The sequence below is a fragment of the Mirounga leonina genome, unplaced genomic scaffold (assembly GCF_011800145.1).
Source record: "Mirounga leonina isolate KUSES-001 unplaced genomic scaffold, KU_Mleo_1.0 Mir_114, whole genome shotgun sequence".
NCBI lineage: Eukaryota > Metazoa > Chordata > Mammalia > Carnivora > Phocidae > Mirounga > Mirounga leonina.
The window spans coordinates 28266273-28288042 of NW_023270265.1; the positions used below are offsets into that span (position 1 = coordinate 28266273).

The window sequence follows — 21770 nt, forward strand, 5'->3', positions numbered from 1 at the left end:
ATGTGTCAGAGTCACATGGATGGGTTGTTAAAACACAGATTGTGGGTCTAGTTATGTCTCCTGAGGCAAGGGAAACAAAAGCAAAAATAAACTATTGGTACTACATCAAAATAAAAAGCTTCTGCACAGCCAAAGAAACAACAAAACTAAAAGACAATTACTTAGTGAGAGAAGATATTTGCAGATGACATCTAATAAAGGGTTAGTATCCAAAATACATAAAGAACTTATTACAACTTAACACACAAAAAAGCAAACAATCCAATTTAAAAATGAACAGAAAAGGGGTACTGGCTGGTTCTGTTGGTAGAGCATGTGACTCTTTATCTTGGGGTCGTGAGTTCGAGCCCCACATTGGGTATGGAGATTAACAAAAAATAAAATTTTAAAAAATGGGCAGAAACATGAACAGACATTTCTCCAGAGAAGACATACAGATGGCCAACAGACACATGAAAAGATGCCCAACATCCTTTATCATTAAGGAAATGCAAATCAAAACCACAATGAGATAATACCTCAAACCTGTTAGAATGGCTAAAATAAAAAATAGGAGAAAAAAGTGTTGGCGAGGATGTGAAGAAAAAGGAACTCTCTTGCACTGTTGCTGGGAATGAAGTCAGAGAAAGAGAAATACCATATGATTTCACTCATGTGGAATTGAAGAACCAAAATCAACAAAACAAAAAAAGAGACAAACCAAAAAAACCCCCAGATTCTTAACTATAGAAAACAACTGATGGTTACCAGAGGGGTGGTGGGTGGGAGGATGGGTGAAATAGGTAAAGGGGATTAAGAGTACACTTATGATGAGCACTGAGTAATGTATAGAATTATTGAATCACTGTGTTGTGTACCTGAAACTAAGAACACTGTATGTTAACTACACTGGAATTAAAAAACAAAAACAGATTGTGGGGCCCCATCCCCAGGATTTCTTATTATGTATGTCTGGGGTGGAGGCTGAGAATGTGCATTTCTCGTAATTGTCCAGTGATGTGGTTTCTGTTGGTCTGGGGAGCACACTTCAAAGACCACTGCTCTAAAGGAAAAGGGCCTCTTCCTTGAGGGCAAAGTACTGGCTGGAATTTAATTTTTCCCATTTTTTCAAAATTAAAATAGAATTCATATAAGTTCATCTTTTTAGTGTGTACATTTCAGGAGCACCTGGATGGCTCAGTTTGTTAAGCATCTGCCTTCGGCTCAGGTCATGATCCCAGGGTCCTGGGATCAGGCTCCCTGCTAAGCAGGGAGCCTGCTTCTCTGTCTCCCTCTGCCTGCCACTCCCCGTCTTGTGCTCTCTGTCAAATGAATAAATAAAATCTTTTAAAAAAATAAAGTGTACAATTCAGTGTTTTTCAGTATACTCACAAAGTTGTAGTCGTCATCACTAGTTCCAGAATATTTTTATTTTATTTTATTTTTTAAAAAGATTTTATTTATTCTTTTTTTTTTTTTTTAAAGATTTTATTTATTTATTTGACAGAGACACAGTGAGAGAGGGAACACAAGCAGGGGCAGTGGGAGAGGGAGAAGCAGGCTCCCCGCAGAGCAGGGAGCCCGACGTGGGACTCGATCCCAGGACCCTGGGATCATGACCTGAGCTGAAGGCAGTCGCTTAACCAACTGAGCCACCCAGGCGCCCAAGATTTTATTTATTCTTTGCCAGAGAGAGAGACAGAGCACAAGCAGGGGGAGTGGCAGGCACAAGGAGAGGGAGAAGCAGGCCTCAGCAGGGAGCCCTATCCCAGGCCCCTGGGATCATGACCTGAGCTGAAGGCAGACACTTAACCAACTGAGCCACCCAGGTGTCACATCCAGAATATATATATATATTTTTTAAAGATTTTATTTATTTATTTGAGAGAGAGAATGAGAGAGAGAGCACATGAGAGGGGGGAGGGTCAGAGGGAGAAGCAGACTCCCCGCCGAGCAGGGAGCCCGATGCGGGACTCGATCCTGGGACTCCAGGATCATGACCCGAGCTGAAGGCAGTCGCTTAACCAACTGAGCCACCCAGGCGCCCACATCCAGAATATTTTTATTACTCCCGAAAGAAACTCTGTATCCGGGGCGCCTGGGTGGCTCAGTCGTTGGGCGTCTGCTTTCGGCTCAGGTCATGATCCCAGGGTCCTGGGATCGAGCCCCACATCGGGCTCCCTGCTCCGTGGGAAGCCTGCTTCTCCCTCTCCCACTCCCCCCTGCTGGTGTTCCCTCTCTCACTGTGTCTCTCTCTGTCAAATAAATAAAATCTTAAAAAAAAAAAAAAAAAGAAACTCTGTACCCTTTGGCAATCTCTCTCCATTACCTTCATCCCCCATCCTCTCAAAACCCCTAATCTACTTTCTGCCTCTATAGATTGGCCTATTCTGGACTTTTCATATAAATGAAATCACGCAGTGTGTAGCCTTCTGTGTCTGGTTTCTTTCATTTATCATAATATTTTCAAAGTTTATCCATGCTGTAACATATGCAATTTGATTTTAACTGATTTCTGAGCAGAAAACTCTGTGTCTTTGAGCTAGTTTTCTTAGGATAGGAGATCTGGCTCAGCTTTGCCCATTTCCAAAGACAAATAGGAAAAACATTACCAGAGCTAGCCAGAGCTTGAAAGCAATTCCATACTGATGTTTTTTCAAGAATTGACAACCTTCTTCTTTCCTTCCCAGCTCCGTAAACCTCCTGGCATTCCTCCTCCCTCTATAGACAATGGCTCTTTTGGGAAAGTCTGAAGTATGTGGTGGCTACAGTTTAGAGGCACTTCAAAAAGCACTCATTCAAATTGCATCTCAGCTCCATTTTGTAAGACCTCTCTGCTTTCTTTGAGTTGGCATCTGTGGGATGTGGAAAGTGAGGTGGTTAGGGTGACTCAAATGCCTTCGTGTGGGAAGTGCTAATCCAGACTGGGCAGGGTTTAGTGTTTGTCCCATCCAGTGGCTCAGTTCGAGCTCTCAGGTAAAGAAAGAAAGGGAAGTTAGGATAAAATCTCCGTGTTTGTTGAACTGAAATTATTGGGGTTTCCTAATGATGATGGTACCTGGCTTTTATAAAGGAGGACTTAACAAAACCTTGAGGCCAGGACTGAGACCCTGTGCTATGAAAATAATTTGGCCCTTGCCTAATACTGAATCTTTATTTCTTCCCTAGGGAGCTTGATTGTGGTATGGATGAATTTCTAAGACATTTGAGATCAGCAAAAATACTTGTCACCTTTTGTAACACTTGGGAAAACAGATCAAGAAGAGGCAGAACTATGGATATTCTTAAGCAGAGGGCAGAACCAATTTCTTCACTGTTTCCCACTTTGCCACCATTTAAGCCAAGAACAAACTCCCTCTGGGCTCAGCCATGGGCTAGACTAGGCCAACCTGCAAAATGCTTTGGCAGGATTTTGAGAGGAAATTGGCAGCTACAGGCACCTGGCTTCTCTGGCATGGGTCTTCATTTGTTCATTTATTTTACCAACATTGTTGGGCTCATGGTTGGGCCTTGTATAGGATGTTGTAGGGATTTCTCAAAAGAAGAAGAAAAAAAAAAGAGTAAGACTGTGTGCTATACAAAAAACTGCAAATTTAGTGGGAGGGGCCAGCCAGGCAGATATTACAGATCAGATACAGTGTGTGTTAGTGTTATGAGGATCCAGAAGAAGAAACAAGGGAGGGGATGGGAACTAGGAGTTTATAAACAGAGAACTATATGTGCATTGTGTACTATAGCCCAGCACACTGGGGATCTCTTAAATGTCTGGTGTAAGTGGAATGTGTGGGAAAATGTAGTGGGAGAAGACGAGATAAAAAGAAGCAAGCAGGGATCAGGACACACGAGAGAACCATACTGAGTAGTTCAGACTATATATTCCGTAGGTAGTTTAAGTATTTTAAGAGGGAAAGCCTTAAGACAATGATGTTTGGTTTTATGTCGTAGAGCACCCTTGCTGTGGAGTGCAGCAGGAATTGAGAGGGAAGAATTGGCAACTAGGGCCAGCAGGGAGACCATTTTTATTTAGCAAGAAGAAGAGAATATGGAGGGAAACAATGGGAGTGAATTTCAGGGCTGTTTCTGAGGTACGGTCAATAGAATTATGTTCCTGGAACTTGGGGCGACACAGCACCGTGCCTCAGGTAAAAGGTACTATTTTAGAGAATTCAAATTGACCTAAGCTACCACTTTGAGACAAGGAGAGGGACCCTGGTACCAGGGCTGCGCTTCAAAACAAAAGACGTCAAAAGATTTTTAGACTGCAGTTGTTTTCTTCTTAAGGAGCGCCCGGTTACCTTCTAAAACACAACTTCTTCTCCAATACTCTTTAGAATCACAATACTCCTCTTTCTTTGCTAAAGCGTAGAAATCTAGTACTTCCGCCACGCTCAAGATGGCTGCACCTGAATTAGACTTTTCAATGTTCGTACCGGATGGCCCCGCCCCCATCGGAGCTACTTCCGCCACTCTCTGTGGCGTGGGACGCATCTACACCGCCGTGCAGCACTCAAGATGGCCCGGCTTCCTCCCACTTTTCATTGGCTGGATCCCTCTGGTCTTCCGTCTTCATGGGGGGCGGGACTTCTATTTGATTGACAGCTATTTTGGTCAATGGACGAAGGGCAGGGGCCGACGAAGCGCTGGAACTGGAGAGCCTGCCCAGTGTGTGGGAGGGTGTTTGGGCTGGGGCGGGGTGGAGCGGAGCCGGAAGGGGGAGGGGAGAGTGAAACAGGAAAAGAAGGGAAGAAGGCAGAAGAGGGAAGCGGAGGAGAGGGAGGAGGAGGAGGGAGGTGGCGGCGCCGTGGCGGAGGAGCAGGAGCAGGAGGGGGATGGAGAGGAGAAGGCTCCTGGGTGGCATGGCGCTCCTGCTCCTCCAGGCGCTGCCCAGCCCCCTGTCAGCCAGGGCTGAACCCCCGCAGGTAAGGGGGAGGGGGCGTCCGGGCCAGCCTGGGGGCCTGGGGGTCGTCGAGGCCTGGCTGGAGGGGGCTGAAGACGGCGTCGCTGCCTGGCTGGAGGGGCAGAAGGAGTGTTGTTGCCAAGAGTTGAGGGGTCCCGCGAGGGGCTCCCATGACTGGAGTGGACAGGATCTAAGGGGGCGTCAGTGTTTAGCTGAGGGACACCTGTTTTGGTGTCAGGGAAGTGGCAGAGGCACGGTGCCCAGCGAGTGAGGGGCCCTTTGAGAGGGCAGTTAGGTCAGGTGGGCTGGGATGACTGTGACTGGATAGTGGTGCGAAGCCGAGGCATGGTGGGGGGCGCATTCGTGCCCCGCCGTGAAGCAGGTCTCCGAGGCAGTGATGCAGTGTGTACGTGTGTGCGGGTAGGGGTACGTGGGTTATTGAGCTGGCCTGAGAGGGAGGAGGGGCTGAGAAGATATTTATTTCAAACTGGACAGGGAAAAGTTCCGAGGGCATCTTGGCTCCATTTTTAATGTGGTGGAGGCAAGAGGTTGGAGCCCGGACTCTTGAAAGGCCTGTGGGATGAAGTAGATCGGGACCCCTCAGGAGGAGGGCACGCTTGAGCTATAACAAACTCTTGCTGTAAGGCTGGCTGGCTTGGGAGAGCCAGCCACTGATGCTGATCTAGGCCAGTCAGGGCTTTTGAGCAAAGGGTGGTGCTGATGCCAAGATGGGCAGTAAATGGAGCACCCCAGCTTTTCTTGCTGGGTGGCTTGCTTTTTATCCAGGCAGAGAAGCTTGCTTGTGCTGATTCCAGCTCCAGTTGGCATTTCGAAACCCTAATGGGAGCGTTACTCCTGGTGCCAAGTTGGGTGGGGTGCAGTAGGGGGAATCACCCCTCCTTCCCTTGCATTTGGCAGGGCTTTACCATTCTATTTTCTTCACTTTCTGTTCTCTTCCCTGTCTTTTCAGAAGGGAATAGACACACACACTCACTTTCACACACGGCATGATGGCAGAGTCTATACAGCTTAGCACTTGAACTTTGCGCTGTGATCAAGAGTAGAAGCAGAGTGCCAGCAAAAATACTAATCTTTTCCTTAGGAGTTTATGGGCTGCCTTTTTGCATATGCATCTTATTTTGCCCCCTAGTATCCTTTATTTTAAAAATTAATTAGTTTTTAAAAATGGGATGAAATTCATATAACAGAAACCATTTAAAACCCTTTTACCATTTTAAAGTGAACAGTTCAGTGGTGTTTAGTACATTCACAATGTTGTGCAACCACTACATCTAGTTCCAAACATTTTCATCACTTCAAAAGAAACCCCCCTACCCTTTAAGCAGTTCCTCCCTGATTTCCCTTTCCCCCAGCTCCTAGCAGCCTCCAATCTGTTTTCTGTCTCTGTGGATTTACCTATTCAGGATATTGCATATAAATGGAATCCTACAATTTGTGGCATTTTGTGTCTGTCTTCTTTCCCTTAACGTAATGTTTTTGAGATTCATCCACATTGTAGCATGTACCAGTACTTCATTCCTTTTTTGGTGGCTGAATAATCCACTGTATGGGTATACCACAGTTTGTTATTTATCTGTCCCCCCCCCCTCAAAATCTGTTTATGTATATTTGAAATAACATGTGAAAGGAATAGAGCTCATTTTCTGGCCCAGTATATTCCCTTTCCTAGGGCTGGACCCTTCCATTTTAGGGTTTGTTGGGGATCTTTTCCTAGTTAAAATCATAAACTGGCAGGAGAAATAAATTTTATTTATTGGAAAAGTCAGAACCCTTAGGACTGGTAAGGTTAAGAAGTACAGATGTTGGGGCACGTGGGTGGCTCAGTTGGTTGAGCCTCTGGCTCTTGATTTCAGCTCGGGTCCTGGGATCGAGCCCGCGTCCGGCTCCTCAGTGGCGAGTCTGCTGGTGATTCTGTCTCTCCCTCTGCCCCTCTCCCCCCTGCTCACTTACTGTCTCTCTAAATAAATAAATCTTAAAAAAAAAAAGTAGATGTTGACAGAACAAAATATAGAACAAACTGTTGCTTCGCCTTTGCATCTATTTCTACATTTAAGTAAAGAAAGGTTGTTCTCAAGATCCAGTAAATAACACTGCTAGAGGGTTGATTTAAGAATGTTGGAGCCTTAGGAGGTCGGTGCCCTGGGCCTGTGGATGTTTCACCCTGATGGAAGAGCAGTGGTGGGCCTCCGAGTTGACAGTGGGAACCGGATCCACTTCTTTGGTAGAGGAAGGATGGAAAGTGGAGGTTGCCACCAGGTCACGGAAGCCTGGGAGTTGGCGAGAAGATGTGGGAGGGGATCTTCAATGTCATGCCCTAATTGCAGTTTATCGATCACAGGCCGATTTCTTATCATTTCTCTGGCGCTTCCAATACTTATTTTGGGGACAGGGTGGCTTTTGTACTTTGTTCCATTTGGGTGGATGCTAGCACTGACCAGCAGCTATTACATGATTACGTTCCTTCAGAGAAGAGAAAGTTTGGTAATGAGTGGACTCCCTCTTCCTGACCACCCGCACACCCAGTACTCACATCCCCACCTAATACCCTTGTCTCTTTCTGCCCAGGAGTACTAGATATCTATAGTGAGATTTGTGTTTTGAATTTTAACCTTTGGCATGGAAGTTACTATATAATTATTAACTCCGAATCCACCACTGTTAAGTTAATTTGGTTTTTGTTTTGTTTGGGTTTTTGTTGATTTTTGGCTTGTAGAAATCAGTGACGAAAAAAAAATTCAGAGACCATTTTGACATAGGATGCACTTCTGGTACTCACTGTCCTTATTTCAACAAGGGGCTTCCAGCTAACTCTGAATTGAGGGGGACGCGTTGTACTCATTCCGTATTGAACATGGTGTGGGTGATTTACTGTGGTTTTTTTCCCTTGAAATGCCTCTATCAAATACAACCTTTTTATACATATGCGTCTAATATCAGAAATAATATGGTATTATATATGTACATAATACAGAGTAGCTTGCTTTCCCTGTTACCAGCTCTCCCCTGGAATGGTCATTTCTTGCCATCCTGGCCGATGAAAGTTACCAGCCTAGCTTATTTCTGAGATTGGGAACTTGGACTTCACTCTCTTATAGGTTACTACAACTCAGATGTCATTCCTTAAACCCATAAAGAATAAAAAAGTAGTGGACTTGCCAGTGAGGCCTTGACATTTGTCTCTCCTAGTTAAATAATGATTGAGATACATAGAAATTCCTCTGCCATGCTTAAAACTTTGAGTTGGATGGGCATCCTAATTCCTGATATTTTTTTCTTACCTCGCCCCTCCATAGTATACCCTGTGCCCCCTCCCCTTACTCACCAACTGTGCCCCGGTTTTCAGTCCAGAAGCTCTACTCCACTCTTCTTTCTTAAAAACAGCATTTCAGTGTGATCACCATCATTTCTTCTTGCAGAATAGCGGGAGATGGAATGTCCAGACTCTTAATTCCCTTTCCCTCATTTTCTTAGTCTGTTTTGTATAGCAAAGTGAGCAATCCACACCTCAAATCCACACCTCGAGTTTCCGTAAATCCTTTCAGTAGAATTCAGCAAACATTTACTGAAATGTCCGCTCTCCAGCAGCCTGTTACACAGGTGGGCACTGGGAACCCTCAAATGAGTAACCGAATCCCTGTCCTCAAGGAGCTGGTAATCTGGTAGGAAAGACAGATCGCACACATGATTTCTAACCCAGAGGGACAGATGTGCAAACAAAAGACAGTGGGAGCAGTTGATTCTGCTCTGGCCAGGGGAAGGTGGGATTTAGGAAAAGCTTCACAGAAGAGGCATTTGGACCAGGCTTTAAAGGTTGGGAAGGGAAACAAGTCTGTTCCAGCCTGGAAAGCGAAAATGGAGGATGTATTTGGAGGTGGCTTGTAGTCTGTGGTGGAAGCTTCTTATGTGGGTGTGTAGAGGAGGGTGGAAGTAGAAGACGCTTGAAAGGTAGACTGTGGTTAGATGGTAAGGAGGCCTTTTATCCATTCATCTGAGCAGTGCAGTCCAGTAGAACTTTCTGTGATAGCAGAAATGATCTATATCTGCGCTGTTTTGGTAGCCACTTAGCCACATGTGACTCTTGACACTTGGCATGTGACTAGGAGAGATGAACAACTGAATTTTTAGTGACATTTAGTTTTTTATAACAGCTGTATTGAGACATAATGAACATGCCAATAGAGTCACCCTTTTAAAGTTATGTAAAATGGCTTTTTAGTAAGTCACAGAATTGTGTACCATCTCCTATCTAATTTTATTTTTGTTTTTGTTTTGTTTTCTTAAGGTTTAATGCATGTATTTGAGGGAGAGAGAGCAAGCGAGGGTGGGGAGTGGGGGGAAGAGCAGAGGGAGAGGGACAAGCAGACTCCCTGCTGAGTGCAGAGCCTGATGCAGGGCTCGATCCCACGACCCCGAGATCATGATCTGAGTGGAAATCAAGAGTCAGACGTCTAACCCACCGAGCCACCCAGGCGCCCCCACTATCTAATTTTAGTACATTTTCGTTACCCCAGAAAGAAGCCCCATAGCCATTAGCAGTCCCTCCCCATTCTATCCCCACCTCCCGCAGCCCCTAATCTATTTTTTGTCTCTGTGGATTTGCCTATTCTGGACATTCCTTATAAATGGAATCATACATGAGGTGGTCCTCTGTGACTCGCTTCTTTCACTTAGCATAATGTTTCTGGATTTGTCCCTGTTGATGTATCAGTACATCATGGCATGTATCAGCATTTTGTTCCATTTTGTAGCCAGTTAACATCCAGTCCTGTGAATGTACCACATTTAATTTATGCATTCATCAAATGATGGACATTTGAGCTCTTTCCACTTTGGGGCTACTTTGAATAACGCTGCTATGAACATGCATGTACAAGTTTTTTGTGTAGACATGTTTTCATTTCTCCTGGGTGTATACCTAACTTTGGAACTGCCAGACTATTTTCCAAGACTGGTATGATATTTAATTTTAATTAATTTAAATTGAATAGCTACATGTGGCTCCTGACTACTTAATAGTGCAGATCTAAGAGCTCTCCGGTATGGGAACAGTGGAGTATAGTCCAACCCAGTGGTGAGGTCGTGGGCTCTGGGGGCAGGCTACCTGAGACCTAAACCTGACTTCTACTTACTATGCTGGAGCAAGTTGCTAGCCTCTTTGTGCCTCAGTGTCCTCATCTCTAAAATGGGATTGATAATAGTACATACCTTACAGGTTTGCTGTGAGGTGAAAAGACATCCTATATGTAAAGCTCTTGGAATATATTTAATGGCTATAAGTATAATAATAATGATCCCTGCTGTTATTATTTGTGGTCCTCAGAGTACATTTGGTTGTTGGTAAATTAGTATCAGCTCTCAGATTAAGTTCAGAAGCTGAGATTTGGGGAGTTTGAAAGTGACTTCCGGGGCGCCTGGGTGGCTCAGTCGTTGAGCGTCTGCCTTCGGCTCAGGTCATGATCCCAGGGTCCTGGGATCTAGCCCCGCATTGGGCTCCCTGCTCGGCGGGAAGCCAGCTTCTCCCTCTCCCACTCCCCCTGCTTGTGTTCCCTCTCTTGCTGTGTCTCTCTCTGTCAAATAAATAAATAAAACCTTTAAAAAAAAAAAAAAAAAGAAAGAAAGTGACTTCCTTGATTCTGTCCTGTATCTGAGTTTAATTTTGTCTCTGTAGGAAATGTTTATGGTGAACCTATATGTTTAGAGTTGTAGTTCACAATTGGGGATAATTCTGCCCCTTCCAGAGGACATTTGTCAGCATCTGGAAACATTTTTGGTTGTCACAGCTCGGGGCCAGGGATGCTGCTAAACCTCCCATGACAAAGGATAGCCTCCCACCAACAAAGAATTGTCTGGTCCATAATGTCAGTGGTTCCGAGGTGGCCAGATGCTGGTTTAGCAGTGCCTGCTCTTCCCCTCTCAGCTCATGCTCGTTATCACGGGGTTTGAGGTCAGCCTTCCTATGAAGAGAGAACATAGCATTGTGAAGTGTATGAAATAACCTCTCGGACAACAAATTTTAGGTGGGACAGTTGAAAGCTTTACTATCCTGAATCTTGATTGCTCTCAGATTTGCTAACATGTTGCCAGTCAGCCTGACTTTGTGAGCCAACATCAAGCATTTTGGGGAAAAAAAGGCATTTTTTTTAGTTTGTGGTTCAGTAAGCAGGTGAGCCTGCCTTATTCACCCAGTCTGAAACTTTCTTTCCCCTTGCTTTGGTTTGCCCTTGTGGTTTCATTTTAAGAATATGTTTGTTTTCACCCCAGTGAAAGCCTGCTGGCCAGTTACTTTGTTTTCTCAGAGTCTTCCATGGCCCCATAACCAACCTGAACAGAGTCATGTTCTTAGAACTTTTTCCTTTCCCCATTCCAAGTTCTACTCTCATTTTCGGCCCCATGAGCATTGGTTTGTTGTCACACACTCAGCCTACAGCAACCATGAGGTGTTCTCTGGGTCGCCATGGGCTGACTGTTCCAGACCTCGGTGGCAGTGTGACCTCAGGAGAAGCCTTCTCTTTCAAGCCCCCAGGATGCAGCCCAGCTATGGATTTGGGGCACTAGCGGGCAACTCTTTAAGCATACTGCGGGTATCCCAGGTGACTTTGGATTAACAGTTCCAAATGCCTTTTGAATGCCTGGCCATCCGTTCACCTGAGAGCATCTCTTGCTTTCCTATTGGACCAGTGCTTGAGGGACCATCAGGATCCAGGGGGTGCCATGATGTGGGTTCCTTCTTTGCCCTATAACCCCAACTGTGGGCACCCCTGGGGCCACCGATCCCACCATAACCACACGGATGGTAGAACAGCCACGGAGTAACAGGGAGCAGTGACAGTGGGTCTTTGTGATCTATCTCCTTGGTGGCATACAACAGATGGGCTGAGGTCTGCCTTATGGGCACCTCCCTTTTGGACATCCTTTGTGTTTCCAGTACGTGGAGCAAAGTCTGGCCAAAAAACTGCATGTAATGTGGAAGCCACAAACACAGAAATATCAGTAAATCCAGAACCTTGCAACCTGGGAGGTAAGGAAAGGAGAAACACATCTCATCCTATTGAATTCTGTGGCTTGTTGATACAATTCTGGGCTTTCCCAGTGTGGGAATTAAAGTACGTCATGGTCTCAGACTTGGAAATCACCAGTCTTGCATGGACTGGGTTTTTGGGATACTCTCGCTTACTCAGCTACATTCCCATAGCTTGGATTTATTTACTTTTGGCTTTCTTCTTTCTATACTTTATTCTGTGGGAAAATAGATGAGCGATGGGTCGTCTGTTCCTGGTGCTGTCATTGCCCTCAGAGTGCCTTGGCTAGGTTTTGATTCATGATCTTAGGTGTTTTAAAGAATTTAATTTAAACTTGTTTTGGAAGAGGTAAAAGTGAATGTGAGACGTTGCAAGAATATTTGTGGCTTGGAAGGGTGGATCCTAGAGTAGAGCTATAAAAACATGTCTGTTTTGATTTTTAAATATCAAGCAAGACAGATCTTATGTTGTAACATTGTGTTATTACACATTCTTACAGATCAGAGGCACGTGTTCGTGGAGAAACTATGCACGTTTTTCAAAATCCTACATGCTGTTTTTTTGTTCGCCATTTCTGAAATTATCTTCCTCATCTAAAATTGCGCCTGGTTGGGGCGCCTGGGTGGCTCAGTTGGTTAAGCGACTGCCTTCAGCTCAGGTCATGATCCTGGAGTTCTGGGATTGAGTCCCATATCGGGCTCCCTGCTCAGCAGGGAGTCTGCTTCTCCCTCTGACCCTCCCCCCTCTCATGCTCTCTCTCTATCTCATTCTCTCTCTCAAATAAATAAATAAAATCTTTAAAAAATAAAATAAAATAAAATAAAATTGCGCCTGGTTGTATTAAAATCCAACCAAACAGAAACAACAGAAAAACCACAACTTAGTTGATTGATCAGATCTAAGTTATTTTCCCCTCTTTGTGGTTTATTTGGGAGAGGTTAATATTTTTGACACATGAGATGGTGGAGCACTGTAGCTCTTTGGGATTTGAATATAGAGTTGAATAGTGTAAGAAGTTCATCCTGTGTACTTCTTTCTTTTTACTTGAGTCCTTTGTTTTTAAATATGCAAATCCCCTTGCGGTGCCTGCAGGGAGTTGGGGGAAAGCAGAAAACACAAGGTCCACTATGGCCTTCTTTCCCTTTTCCTTCCTTAGACCTGATTGCTGCTTTTCTTTGAGCTTTAAGGTGCCTTTTACCTTTTCACGTAAGTTTTTAGTTACACAAAAATAACACGTTTGTAACAGTCATACATAATACAGACCAAAATGCTTAGAGTAAAAAGTGAAAATTTGTGGTTTGGTGTGTGTTTTTTGGTGGGTTTTCTGCTTATGCTGAATATTTATAGATATAGTAGTAGTTCCTATATATAAACTCCTATATATAAACATAAAATTGTTGTCATGGATATAGTTCTTTATTTTCATTTGTTTTTAAAATAAAAATGGGATAACTTATATGTAGTACTTTACAACATGCATTATTTCATCCTTCATAGACTTCTTTTTTTTTTTTTTTAAGATTTTATTTATTTATTTCACAGAGAGAGATAGTGAGAGCAGGAACACAAGCAGGGGGAGTGGGAGAGGGAGAAGCAGGCTTCCGGAAGAACAGGGAACCCGATGTGGGGCTCAGTCCCAGAACCCTGGGATCATGACCTGAGCCGAAGGCAGACGCTTAACGACTGAGCCACCCGGGTGCCCCCATAGACTTCTTTCTGTATCGCGTATCTACCTTGATTTTTAAAAGAATGCCTACATTCTCGGCTCAGGTCTTGATCTCAGGTTTGTGATTTCAAGCCCCTCATTGGGCTCCACTCTGGGCATGGAGCTTACTTACTTAAAAAAAAAAAAAAGAAAAGAAAGAATAACATTAATCAAAACCCAAAAAGCTTGGAAATGAGATTATTAAACAGTAAGAGAATCATAAGGAGAGTTGACGAAGTTTAGGAAAGCCTCAAGAAGAGGAAACAAAAGGAGAGGAATGGCATTCAGAAGTAAGTATAGAACTGCAAAAACAAACAAAAACCAAACCAACCAAACAAAAAAACCCCCACCTGTGTGTTATTGCTTTAGGCCATGATTTATTTAACTACTGCTCCATAGATAACATCCGTTATATCCAAGTTTTTACCAGATACGCTGTTTTATAGTGAACATTGTTCTATGTATTTCTTTCTGCAGTTGTGCTAGATTCCCAGAAGCGGAATCAGGGATTGTGGGGTTGTAGGGTATGTACATTTGAAATTTGGGGTAGATGGTGCCAGTTGCTCTCCCAAAGTGGTTCTGTCAGTGGACTTCCCCATCAATAGGGTATTCGAGGGCTCAGTTCCCCACACATTGTGTAGGCAACATTTCTTCATCAGTGCCCCCAGCTTATCCATGAAGATATGCCTTCTGACTCAACACAGGCACGTGGGGAACATTTCAGTTTTTTTTCTTGAAAGCTTATATAGGTCTCTGGTTTGCTTAGCTTCTAGTCTCCTCCCTGTCTGTGAACTGGTTGCTCCCTTTGCTGTGGAGCAGGACTCACGTACAGTGTGCCCGGAGCCAGGGAAGCATAGCTGTGCCTGCTCAGGGCTGAAGGAAGTGGTTTGTAGGCCCCCGGAAGATGTCAGGCAGGTGGCTGGGAACTGTTGGCCGGTTGCTGTGTGGCACACAAGTCTAACCAGCCATCCTTCCGTGGTGGTCATCCCAGAAGAAGGAGTCCTTGGAAATATCATCACTGAGAGTGCAGACTGTGGAGCCAGACTGCCTCCAGATGGCCTTAGGCTAGTTAGTTGACTCAGTTTCCTCATCTGTAAAAGGGGATAATAGCACCTTGCTTATAGGGTTATTGTGCGGGTTAATTGAGTTACTGTAAGGATTAATTGAGTTAGTACTTAAAAAGCACTTAGAACAGTGCCTGCCACATAGTAATTACTTGGTAAATGTTAGCCTGTGTAATTATCTTTTTTTTTAAAAGCTTTGGGGGAAGGCTTGAGGCTTCCTTATCCCTTGACTGACCCAAGATCTGTTTCCAGTGGAAGAATTTAAGAGTATATTTTAGTGAGCTCCTAGTCCAGAAGGCATGTGACTTACTTTCTCTATCACCAGCCTTGGAAGTCTGTTGAGGGGTGTTTTTCCAGCCATTGTTTTCTAATAATAAAGTATGAGATTGTTTATTCTCAGAGCAGGTAAATTAGAATATATACAGTTATCCTGATCTGTACATCACTGTGCCCCCTTGAGTGAGGAAGAGTGGGGTTACCACCAGCAAAGAGGTGTGCCTTGTCTTGGGTGTGGGAGTTGTGGTTGGACATCCGTTCTGACCACAGTGCTAGACCACACGCGGGTCTGTCTGCTCTCGGCACAGTGTCCTGTACTTCCTGTTCTGAGGGGAGGCTGGTTTCTGAGGCTTTTTAAAAAAGTAATAGCAGCTTTATTGAGATACAATTCACACACTGTAAAATTCACCCTTGCAGAGTATACAATTCACTGTTTTTTAGCATGTTCACAAGATTGGGCCACCGTCACCCCTGTCTATTTCAGAACATTTTCATCACCCCAGAAAGCAACCCTATATCAATTAGTAGTTCCCTTCCTGAGCCCCCCGAACCCCATTCCCTGGCAACCACTAATCTACTTTCTGCTATTGTGGGTTTTCCTGTTCTGAACACTTCATGTAAATAGAATCGTAACACCATGTGGTGTTTTGTGATTGGCTTCTTTCACTTAGCATAATGTTTTTAGCAGGTGTCAGTACTTTCTTCCTTTCCATTGATATTCTGTTGTATGGGTATAACATTTTATTCATCGATTGGTCAACTCATAGACATTTGGGCTGTTACCACTTTGGGACCGTTAGGAATAATGCTATGACTGTTGGTAGACAAGTTTTTGTGTGGACGTGTGTTTTCATTTTTCTTAGGATATGCCTAGAAGTAGAATTGCTGTTCATGTGGTAACTGTATGTCTGCTTGTTTCAGGAATTGCCAGACTGTTTTCCAAAGTGGCTGTACCATGTCGTGTTCCCCACTGGCAATTATGAGGGTTCCAGTTTCTCCACATCCTCTCCAACACCTGTTATTGTCTCTCTTTTTTTTTTTTTAAGATTTTTTTTTTTTATTTGACAGAGAGAGACACAGCAAGAGAGGGAACACAAGCAGGGGCAGTGGGAGAGGGAGAAGCAGACTTCCTGCCAAGCAAGGAGCCCGATGTGGGACTCAATCCCAGGATCCTGGGATCATGACCTGAGCTGAAGGCAGATGCTTGACGACTGAGCCACGCAGGCACCCCTTGTCTGTCTTTTTTTTATCATAACCATCCTAACGGGTGTGAAGTAGGATCTCATTGTAGTTTTGACTTGCATTTCCCTAATGACTCGTGATGTTGAACATCTCATGTTCTTAGCGGCCATTTGTGTGTCTTCTTTGTAGAAATGTCTGTTCAGTTCTTTGCCCATTTTAAAGTCCCTTATCTGACTAAAGGGACAGAAGTCGTCTCATGGAATCCCAGTGAGTGACTGCTCAGAGGATTTTCCCCTTTAAACTAGACTCTATTGGGGCTCTGGCATTTTCCCGTGTTACCATCTATTCCCATGACCCTGGAACCAGTTGCTTAACTTCTCTGTATTAGCTGGTTCCTTCTATCAGCATCGCCCAGAGAGGGCGCTGACGCAGCCATTTCTGCGATAAGAGGCCCATGTGGTCAAAGAAAGCTGCCGTCTCCCTCAGAGATGCGCAATGCACGTGCTTTACAGGGAAGCCTGAGGAGTCTCACGTTAAGAAGCCTTTATGAGTCCTTTATCAGATAAATGATTAGCAAATATTTTTCCCTTTCGGTGGTTTTTGTTTTGTTTTGTCTTTCACTTTCTCGGTGGTGCCCTTTGAAGTACAGTTGTTTTTCATTTGGGGGAAGTCCAGTTTATCTATTTTTTTCTTTTGTCACTTGAGGTTTTGGTGTTCCTTGGTTCCTTCAAGGGCTCTGTAATGAGCCCCCAAGTCCCCGTCACCCAACTTCAGCAATTTATTGTCATGGGCTGTCTTCTTTTGTCTATACCTACTTTCACTTCCATTCATGCCCAGTGATGTTATTTTGAAAAAGACTGCAGACTTCATATCATTTCAACCATGAGTAGTTCCGTTTGAATCTCTAAAAGATAAAAGAATTTGTTCCTCAGCATAACCACCATACCATATCATGCCCTAAAAAATGGACAATTGCTTAATGTTATAGGATCTTGCATGTGAGAACTTAAGTTAGATCCAGAGGTAAAAATACCATTAGAAAATGCAGCTAATATATGACAGTTCTTCAGCTTTCGTAAGTAAGTAACCCTCACTAAGTGTGCCGCTACTTTAAAAAAAGTTACTCCCCAAGAACACACCTCAGTTCTGTGAGTGTCAGAGGTGCCCTTCCAGCTACCGCTTTCTCTTTCCCTTGACCACGTCTCGTGGTGGAGTTTCAAACATGACAACAACCCCCGCCCCCCAAATTTTCTTTGTCATCTTGTCACCCCAGTGACAAGACCCCTTTCCAACCTCTCCCCAGTGTGTAAAGTGAAAGATTAACTTAGGACTTTTACCCTCAATTTCTAGCGTAGGGAGAATTTGGGGGGAAATCCTATTCTTATCTGAGATTGCACAAATGTTCAGAGAAACCTGAGAAAATGAGAAGACCTGTCAGTGTATTTTGTCCTCTTTCCCCTCTTCAGGGGCATCAGCCACGTGTCCCCATCCTGTGCCTGGCTGACCATACCTGCCCTCAAGATACAGTACTGGGGGGTTCACAGCAGATGAGCAAAGCTGCTGAGGGAGAAATGGAGCCTAGAGTTTGGAGACTGACGGACACGGTAGAGATAATGATGCCATGAACACATGTTCAGTAAGAAAGAAAGACTGTGCTGTTTGAAATGTAGGAGATTTTGGGTTGAACAGGCTTCTTAACTGTGAGACTCCTCAGAGGCTTCCCTATAAAAGCACATGTGTCGTGAATCTCCCAAGGGAGACGGCAGCCTTCTTTGACCACATGGGCCTCTTATTGCAGAAATGGCTGCCTCAGAGTTGTCTCTGGGTGATGCTGATAGAAGTAACCAGCCAACTCAGAGAAGCTAAGCAATTGTTGTAGGGTCCTGAGGATAGGTGGTAGCACGGGAGAATACCAGCACTCCGGGAGAGTCTAGTGTGTGTCACTCGCCGGGGTTCCATGGGAAGACCTCTGTCCCTCTGTCAGAAGCTCTAAGTCTGGTCCTAGGCCGCTGCACATGTTCGGACCTTCACTATATTGTCTGGCAAGTGGGGATAGTAAAAACTTCTAGCCCCGTCACCGGCTGATAAAAGGAGCAACTAAAATGGATGTGAAGGTAGTCTATAGACCTTGAGTTCTGCAAGGATGATGATTTATTGTCTCTCTCACTGCTTGGCTCTACCTTTTCTGCAGTAGTGAGCACGCCTTGCCCAGAATGTGCATCTTGAATAAAGTGGAAGGCTTCGGAACAATGGATATAAGTGCAAAGATACGAGTACCTGCTGATTTTTTTTCAGGGAGGGCCAGTGGCTTGCACTGACTTCCCTTCTTGCCATGGCGGGGGGCGGGGGTGTGTGTGCTTTCTCAAGGACACTTCTAGCTTTTCTCTCCCTAAGCTTTAGGCCTGTATCGTAGCATATCTCTGCCTACTACTTCTGCTTTACTCTAGTGGTTCATGATTTGGGCCCTGGGTCAAGGTGGTTTTGAAGTAGGGTTTACTTACCACTGTCATGTGTGTTGCCTGCAGGTACCGGGTTCAGATGTGGCCTGCGGTTGAGCATTATGTGACAAAAGGAGCAGAGGATTTAGTTATATGATGAAAGGAGCAGAGAATTCATCTGCTCTGATGCCCTCTCCAGTTTAACCACCCTTCGTCATCATTTTACTTGGGGGTGTGGATGTGTGTGTTCCAGAAGCTTTTCCACCCCCTACAACTTATGGGAGGGATAAATTGTCTTAACGTTTCCTTCTGGTGCTTTTGACCATGAACTCTTAGACCTGGAGTAGATTGGTTATCAAATAGCCGAAGGAGGGAAGAGGTAATATTTGATTTACATAGGATCCAGGAAATGAGGGAAGATATGGTGCCAGGAGCTGTGTTTCCAGCTAGACCTTATTAAGTTTCACAATCCTTTGTGCAAAAAAAGAGAAAAAAGGCAACTTCTAGGTGTTGCTTAATGGAGTTAATTGGTGACCAGCGACAAAACCAGGAGCAGCTTCATCTTAGTCCCCATAATCGAAAAACTAATGGGGTTAGAGTGCATCCCTACCTTGAGTAAGGGAATTTTGCTTTTGAGATGGCTTAAATGCGTTAAACTCCTCAGCAGAGAAATTATAGGTGTACAGATAATGGGGACACACAGAGGGTTTCCCAGTAATATCCAGATGCTCTCCCGATCTCTTAGTTGTTTCTTGGGTTTCTGTGGCCACAAAAATGTCACCTGCCCTACTGTCTGGGGATTCAGCTGTATTGGCTTCCTTTTTACAGTCATACATCTCTCTATCCTTTCTTGAGGGCCTACTTTGTGCAAGGCATTGCTTGGTAAGGTGAGGGACACAGAAGTGAAAGTTAGACATCTTGCCCATAAGTTGCTTCTACTTTAGAAGAGTTAGGCCTGAGAAGAAATCATTTTGCCGAGCTTATGAGCACGTAAAGAGTGGGTGGATTTTCCTATAAAAGCACAACCAAGATGGTCTCTGTCTGGACAGTGTGAATAATTGCTCTTACAGCATTGCAGCTAGAGGGCCTGGAGCTGCTTCCCGGGACTCAAGAGTTGAGGTGCCTTTAATAAAATGACCTTCCTGTTAGCCCTTACTGCCGGCCGGCCACCACTGTACCCGAGCTCCCACCCGAAGTGGATCACGTCTCTCCTTGTCTTGCTCCAAGTTGAAATAAAAGGGAGAGATGAAATCAGATTTAGTGGAGACCTTGAAGACTAATTTCCCTAATGGAGTTAGTGCTCTTTCCTGGTTACATTGCAGTGTGTGTCAGGTACTGGGTGTGACCCACGTCCCTCCTTTTGTTCTTATTCCAATCTTCAGTTTAGAGAGCAGCTGGGGAGGAGACGTGAAAAGTGTCAGGGGACGCCCCTGAGCCGAGCTTGCTGATTGTCATGTAATTCTTGGCTCCTTGCCGGTTTGGTGGGGGGTTGAACTGTTTTCAGGGCAGGAAAAAACGAACCTGGCATTTCGGTACAAAAACAAACAAGGCTGCTGTTGTACTTGATAAAGCTAGAGTTGCAGATCAGTGGCAGCCCATTAACTCAGGGACAGCCCACGGTCTGCGCTGAGATTCAGAGACCCCTGCGCTCTCTGGAGCAGGCAGTAAATGGCTGTCCCAGGAGGTAATAAATATTTGTGGAGTGATTGATTGTCAGCACAGAAGGATTTTCTTTTTAGGGGGCAGGAAAGCTAGGAACCTCAAGGAGCTGTTGTTAAACTGGTTTCAGCTTCTGCTACTTTTGTGTGTGTGTGTGTGTGTGTGTTTTCTCTTTTTCTCAGACAAGACAGCTGGGTCAGAACCTGACTACGTAAAGGAATTGTCTTGAGATTTCATCATCACCTTCTGCTACTTTTATTTCTCTCTCTCTCTATTTAAAAGACCTTTGAAATAGGTATCTTCCCTCCACCTTCCCCACCCCTCAGAGTGGAACAAGAGCAACTTCCAAGATGTAAACAAGCAAAAAGAGAGCCTAAGATACTAAGTAAACTAGAAATTCCTGTCCTTGCTATTCATGGTGCTCCCCTAGTCATCAGAAAGAACAAATGTGCTGGTCAGAGGTACTCAGTGTGTGGGGCTTCTGCCTTCTCCCTCCAGCTCATCTGTGCCTCATCTTGTGTCTTTCTCAGATGCCCCACGTGTCCTTGTCTTTATGCTTTGGGCTCTACTTGGCTCTGCCTACCATGCTCATCTTCCTACCCTTAGCATCCATGTTATTTTAGTCCCTGTCCTTTGATACAGTTTTCATTGGCCATTCTTTTTTTTTTTTTTAACTGTTTTATTTATTTATTCATGAGAGTCAGAGAGAGAGAGAGAGAGAGAGAGGCAGAGGCAGAGGGAGAAGCAGGCTCCCCGCCTAGCAGGGAGCCCGATGCAAGACTCGATCCCAGGACCCTGGGATCATGACCTGAGCCGAAGGCAGACGCTTAACCATCTGAGCCACCCAGGCGCCCCTTCATTGGCCATTCTGCCCCTGACCGGCCTCTCTTCTTGGAGCTCATCTTGCAGTTACTGTCTCCACTCCTCCCCCCTACATTTATTATAGAGTACCTCTGTTTGTTTAGGTACCTGCTGTCTTTTCTCCCTAACTGGGCAATTAAGTCAATAAATCCTCCAGGGCAAGACTCATTCATCCAGTAGTGCACCCTCCTCATCCTCATGCTACAGCCTGGGTGGCTGGATGTGACTGTGACTTTCTGGGTCACAGATGAAGGGGAAGTGACAATTACAATATTGAAATACCATTTCCATGCCTGTTTGAGCCATTTTAGAGTCACACAGGCCTGATTGAAGTGCCGGCCCCACTGCCTACTAGGTGTGTGCCCTTGAATGAGTTACCTAACTTCACCGAAGCTTCCGGGTTTTCACCTGTAAGGAGTGAGGTACCAACATATATTAGAGTACTCCCTCTCTGAAATATATTGTTTGATGTTTAGCAAGTGATTACATACTACAGTTAAGGGCTGTTTGCGCAGCCATCTTTCCTGGAAGACTCAAGAGTAGGAAAGCAGTTGTAGGTTTTTTTGGTTTTTGTTTTTAAGTAATCTCTACGCTCAGTTTGGGGCTCAGACTCACGACCCCGAGATCAAGAGTCGCGTGCTCTACCGACTGAGCCAGCCAGGTACCCCT

At 44.7% G+C, this 21770-nt stretch overlaps 1 protein-coding gene across 1 annotated transcript in view; it reads left to right on the plus strand.

The window, feature by feature from the left end:
• Window positions 1-4738: 4738 nt before the first annotated feature.
• The window catches only part of WBP1L (WW domain binding protein 1 like), a 58264-nt gene continuing 41232 nt past the window's right edge, over window positions 4739-21770 (plus strand). The window contains exon 1 of the mRNA XM_035028184.1: window positions 4739-4898. Within this exon, the coding sequence (XP_034884075.1) occupies window positions 4809-4898 (90 nt within the window). The 5' untranslated portion in view covers window positions 4739-4808. The remainder of the gene's footprint in view (window positions 4899-21770) is intronic.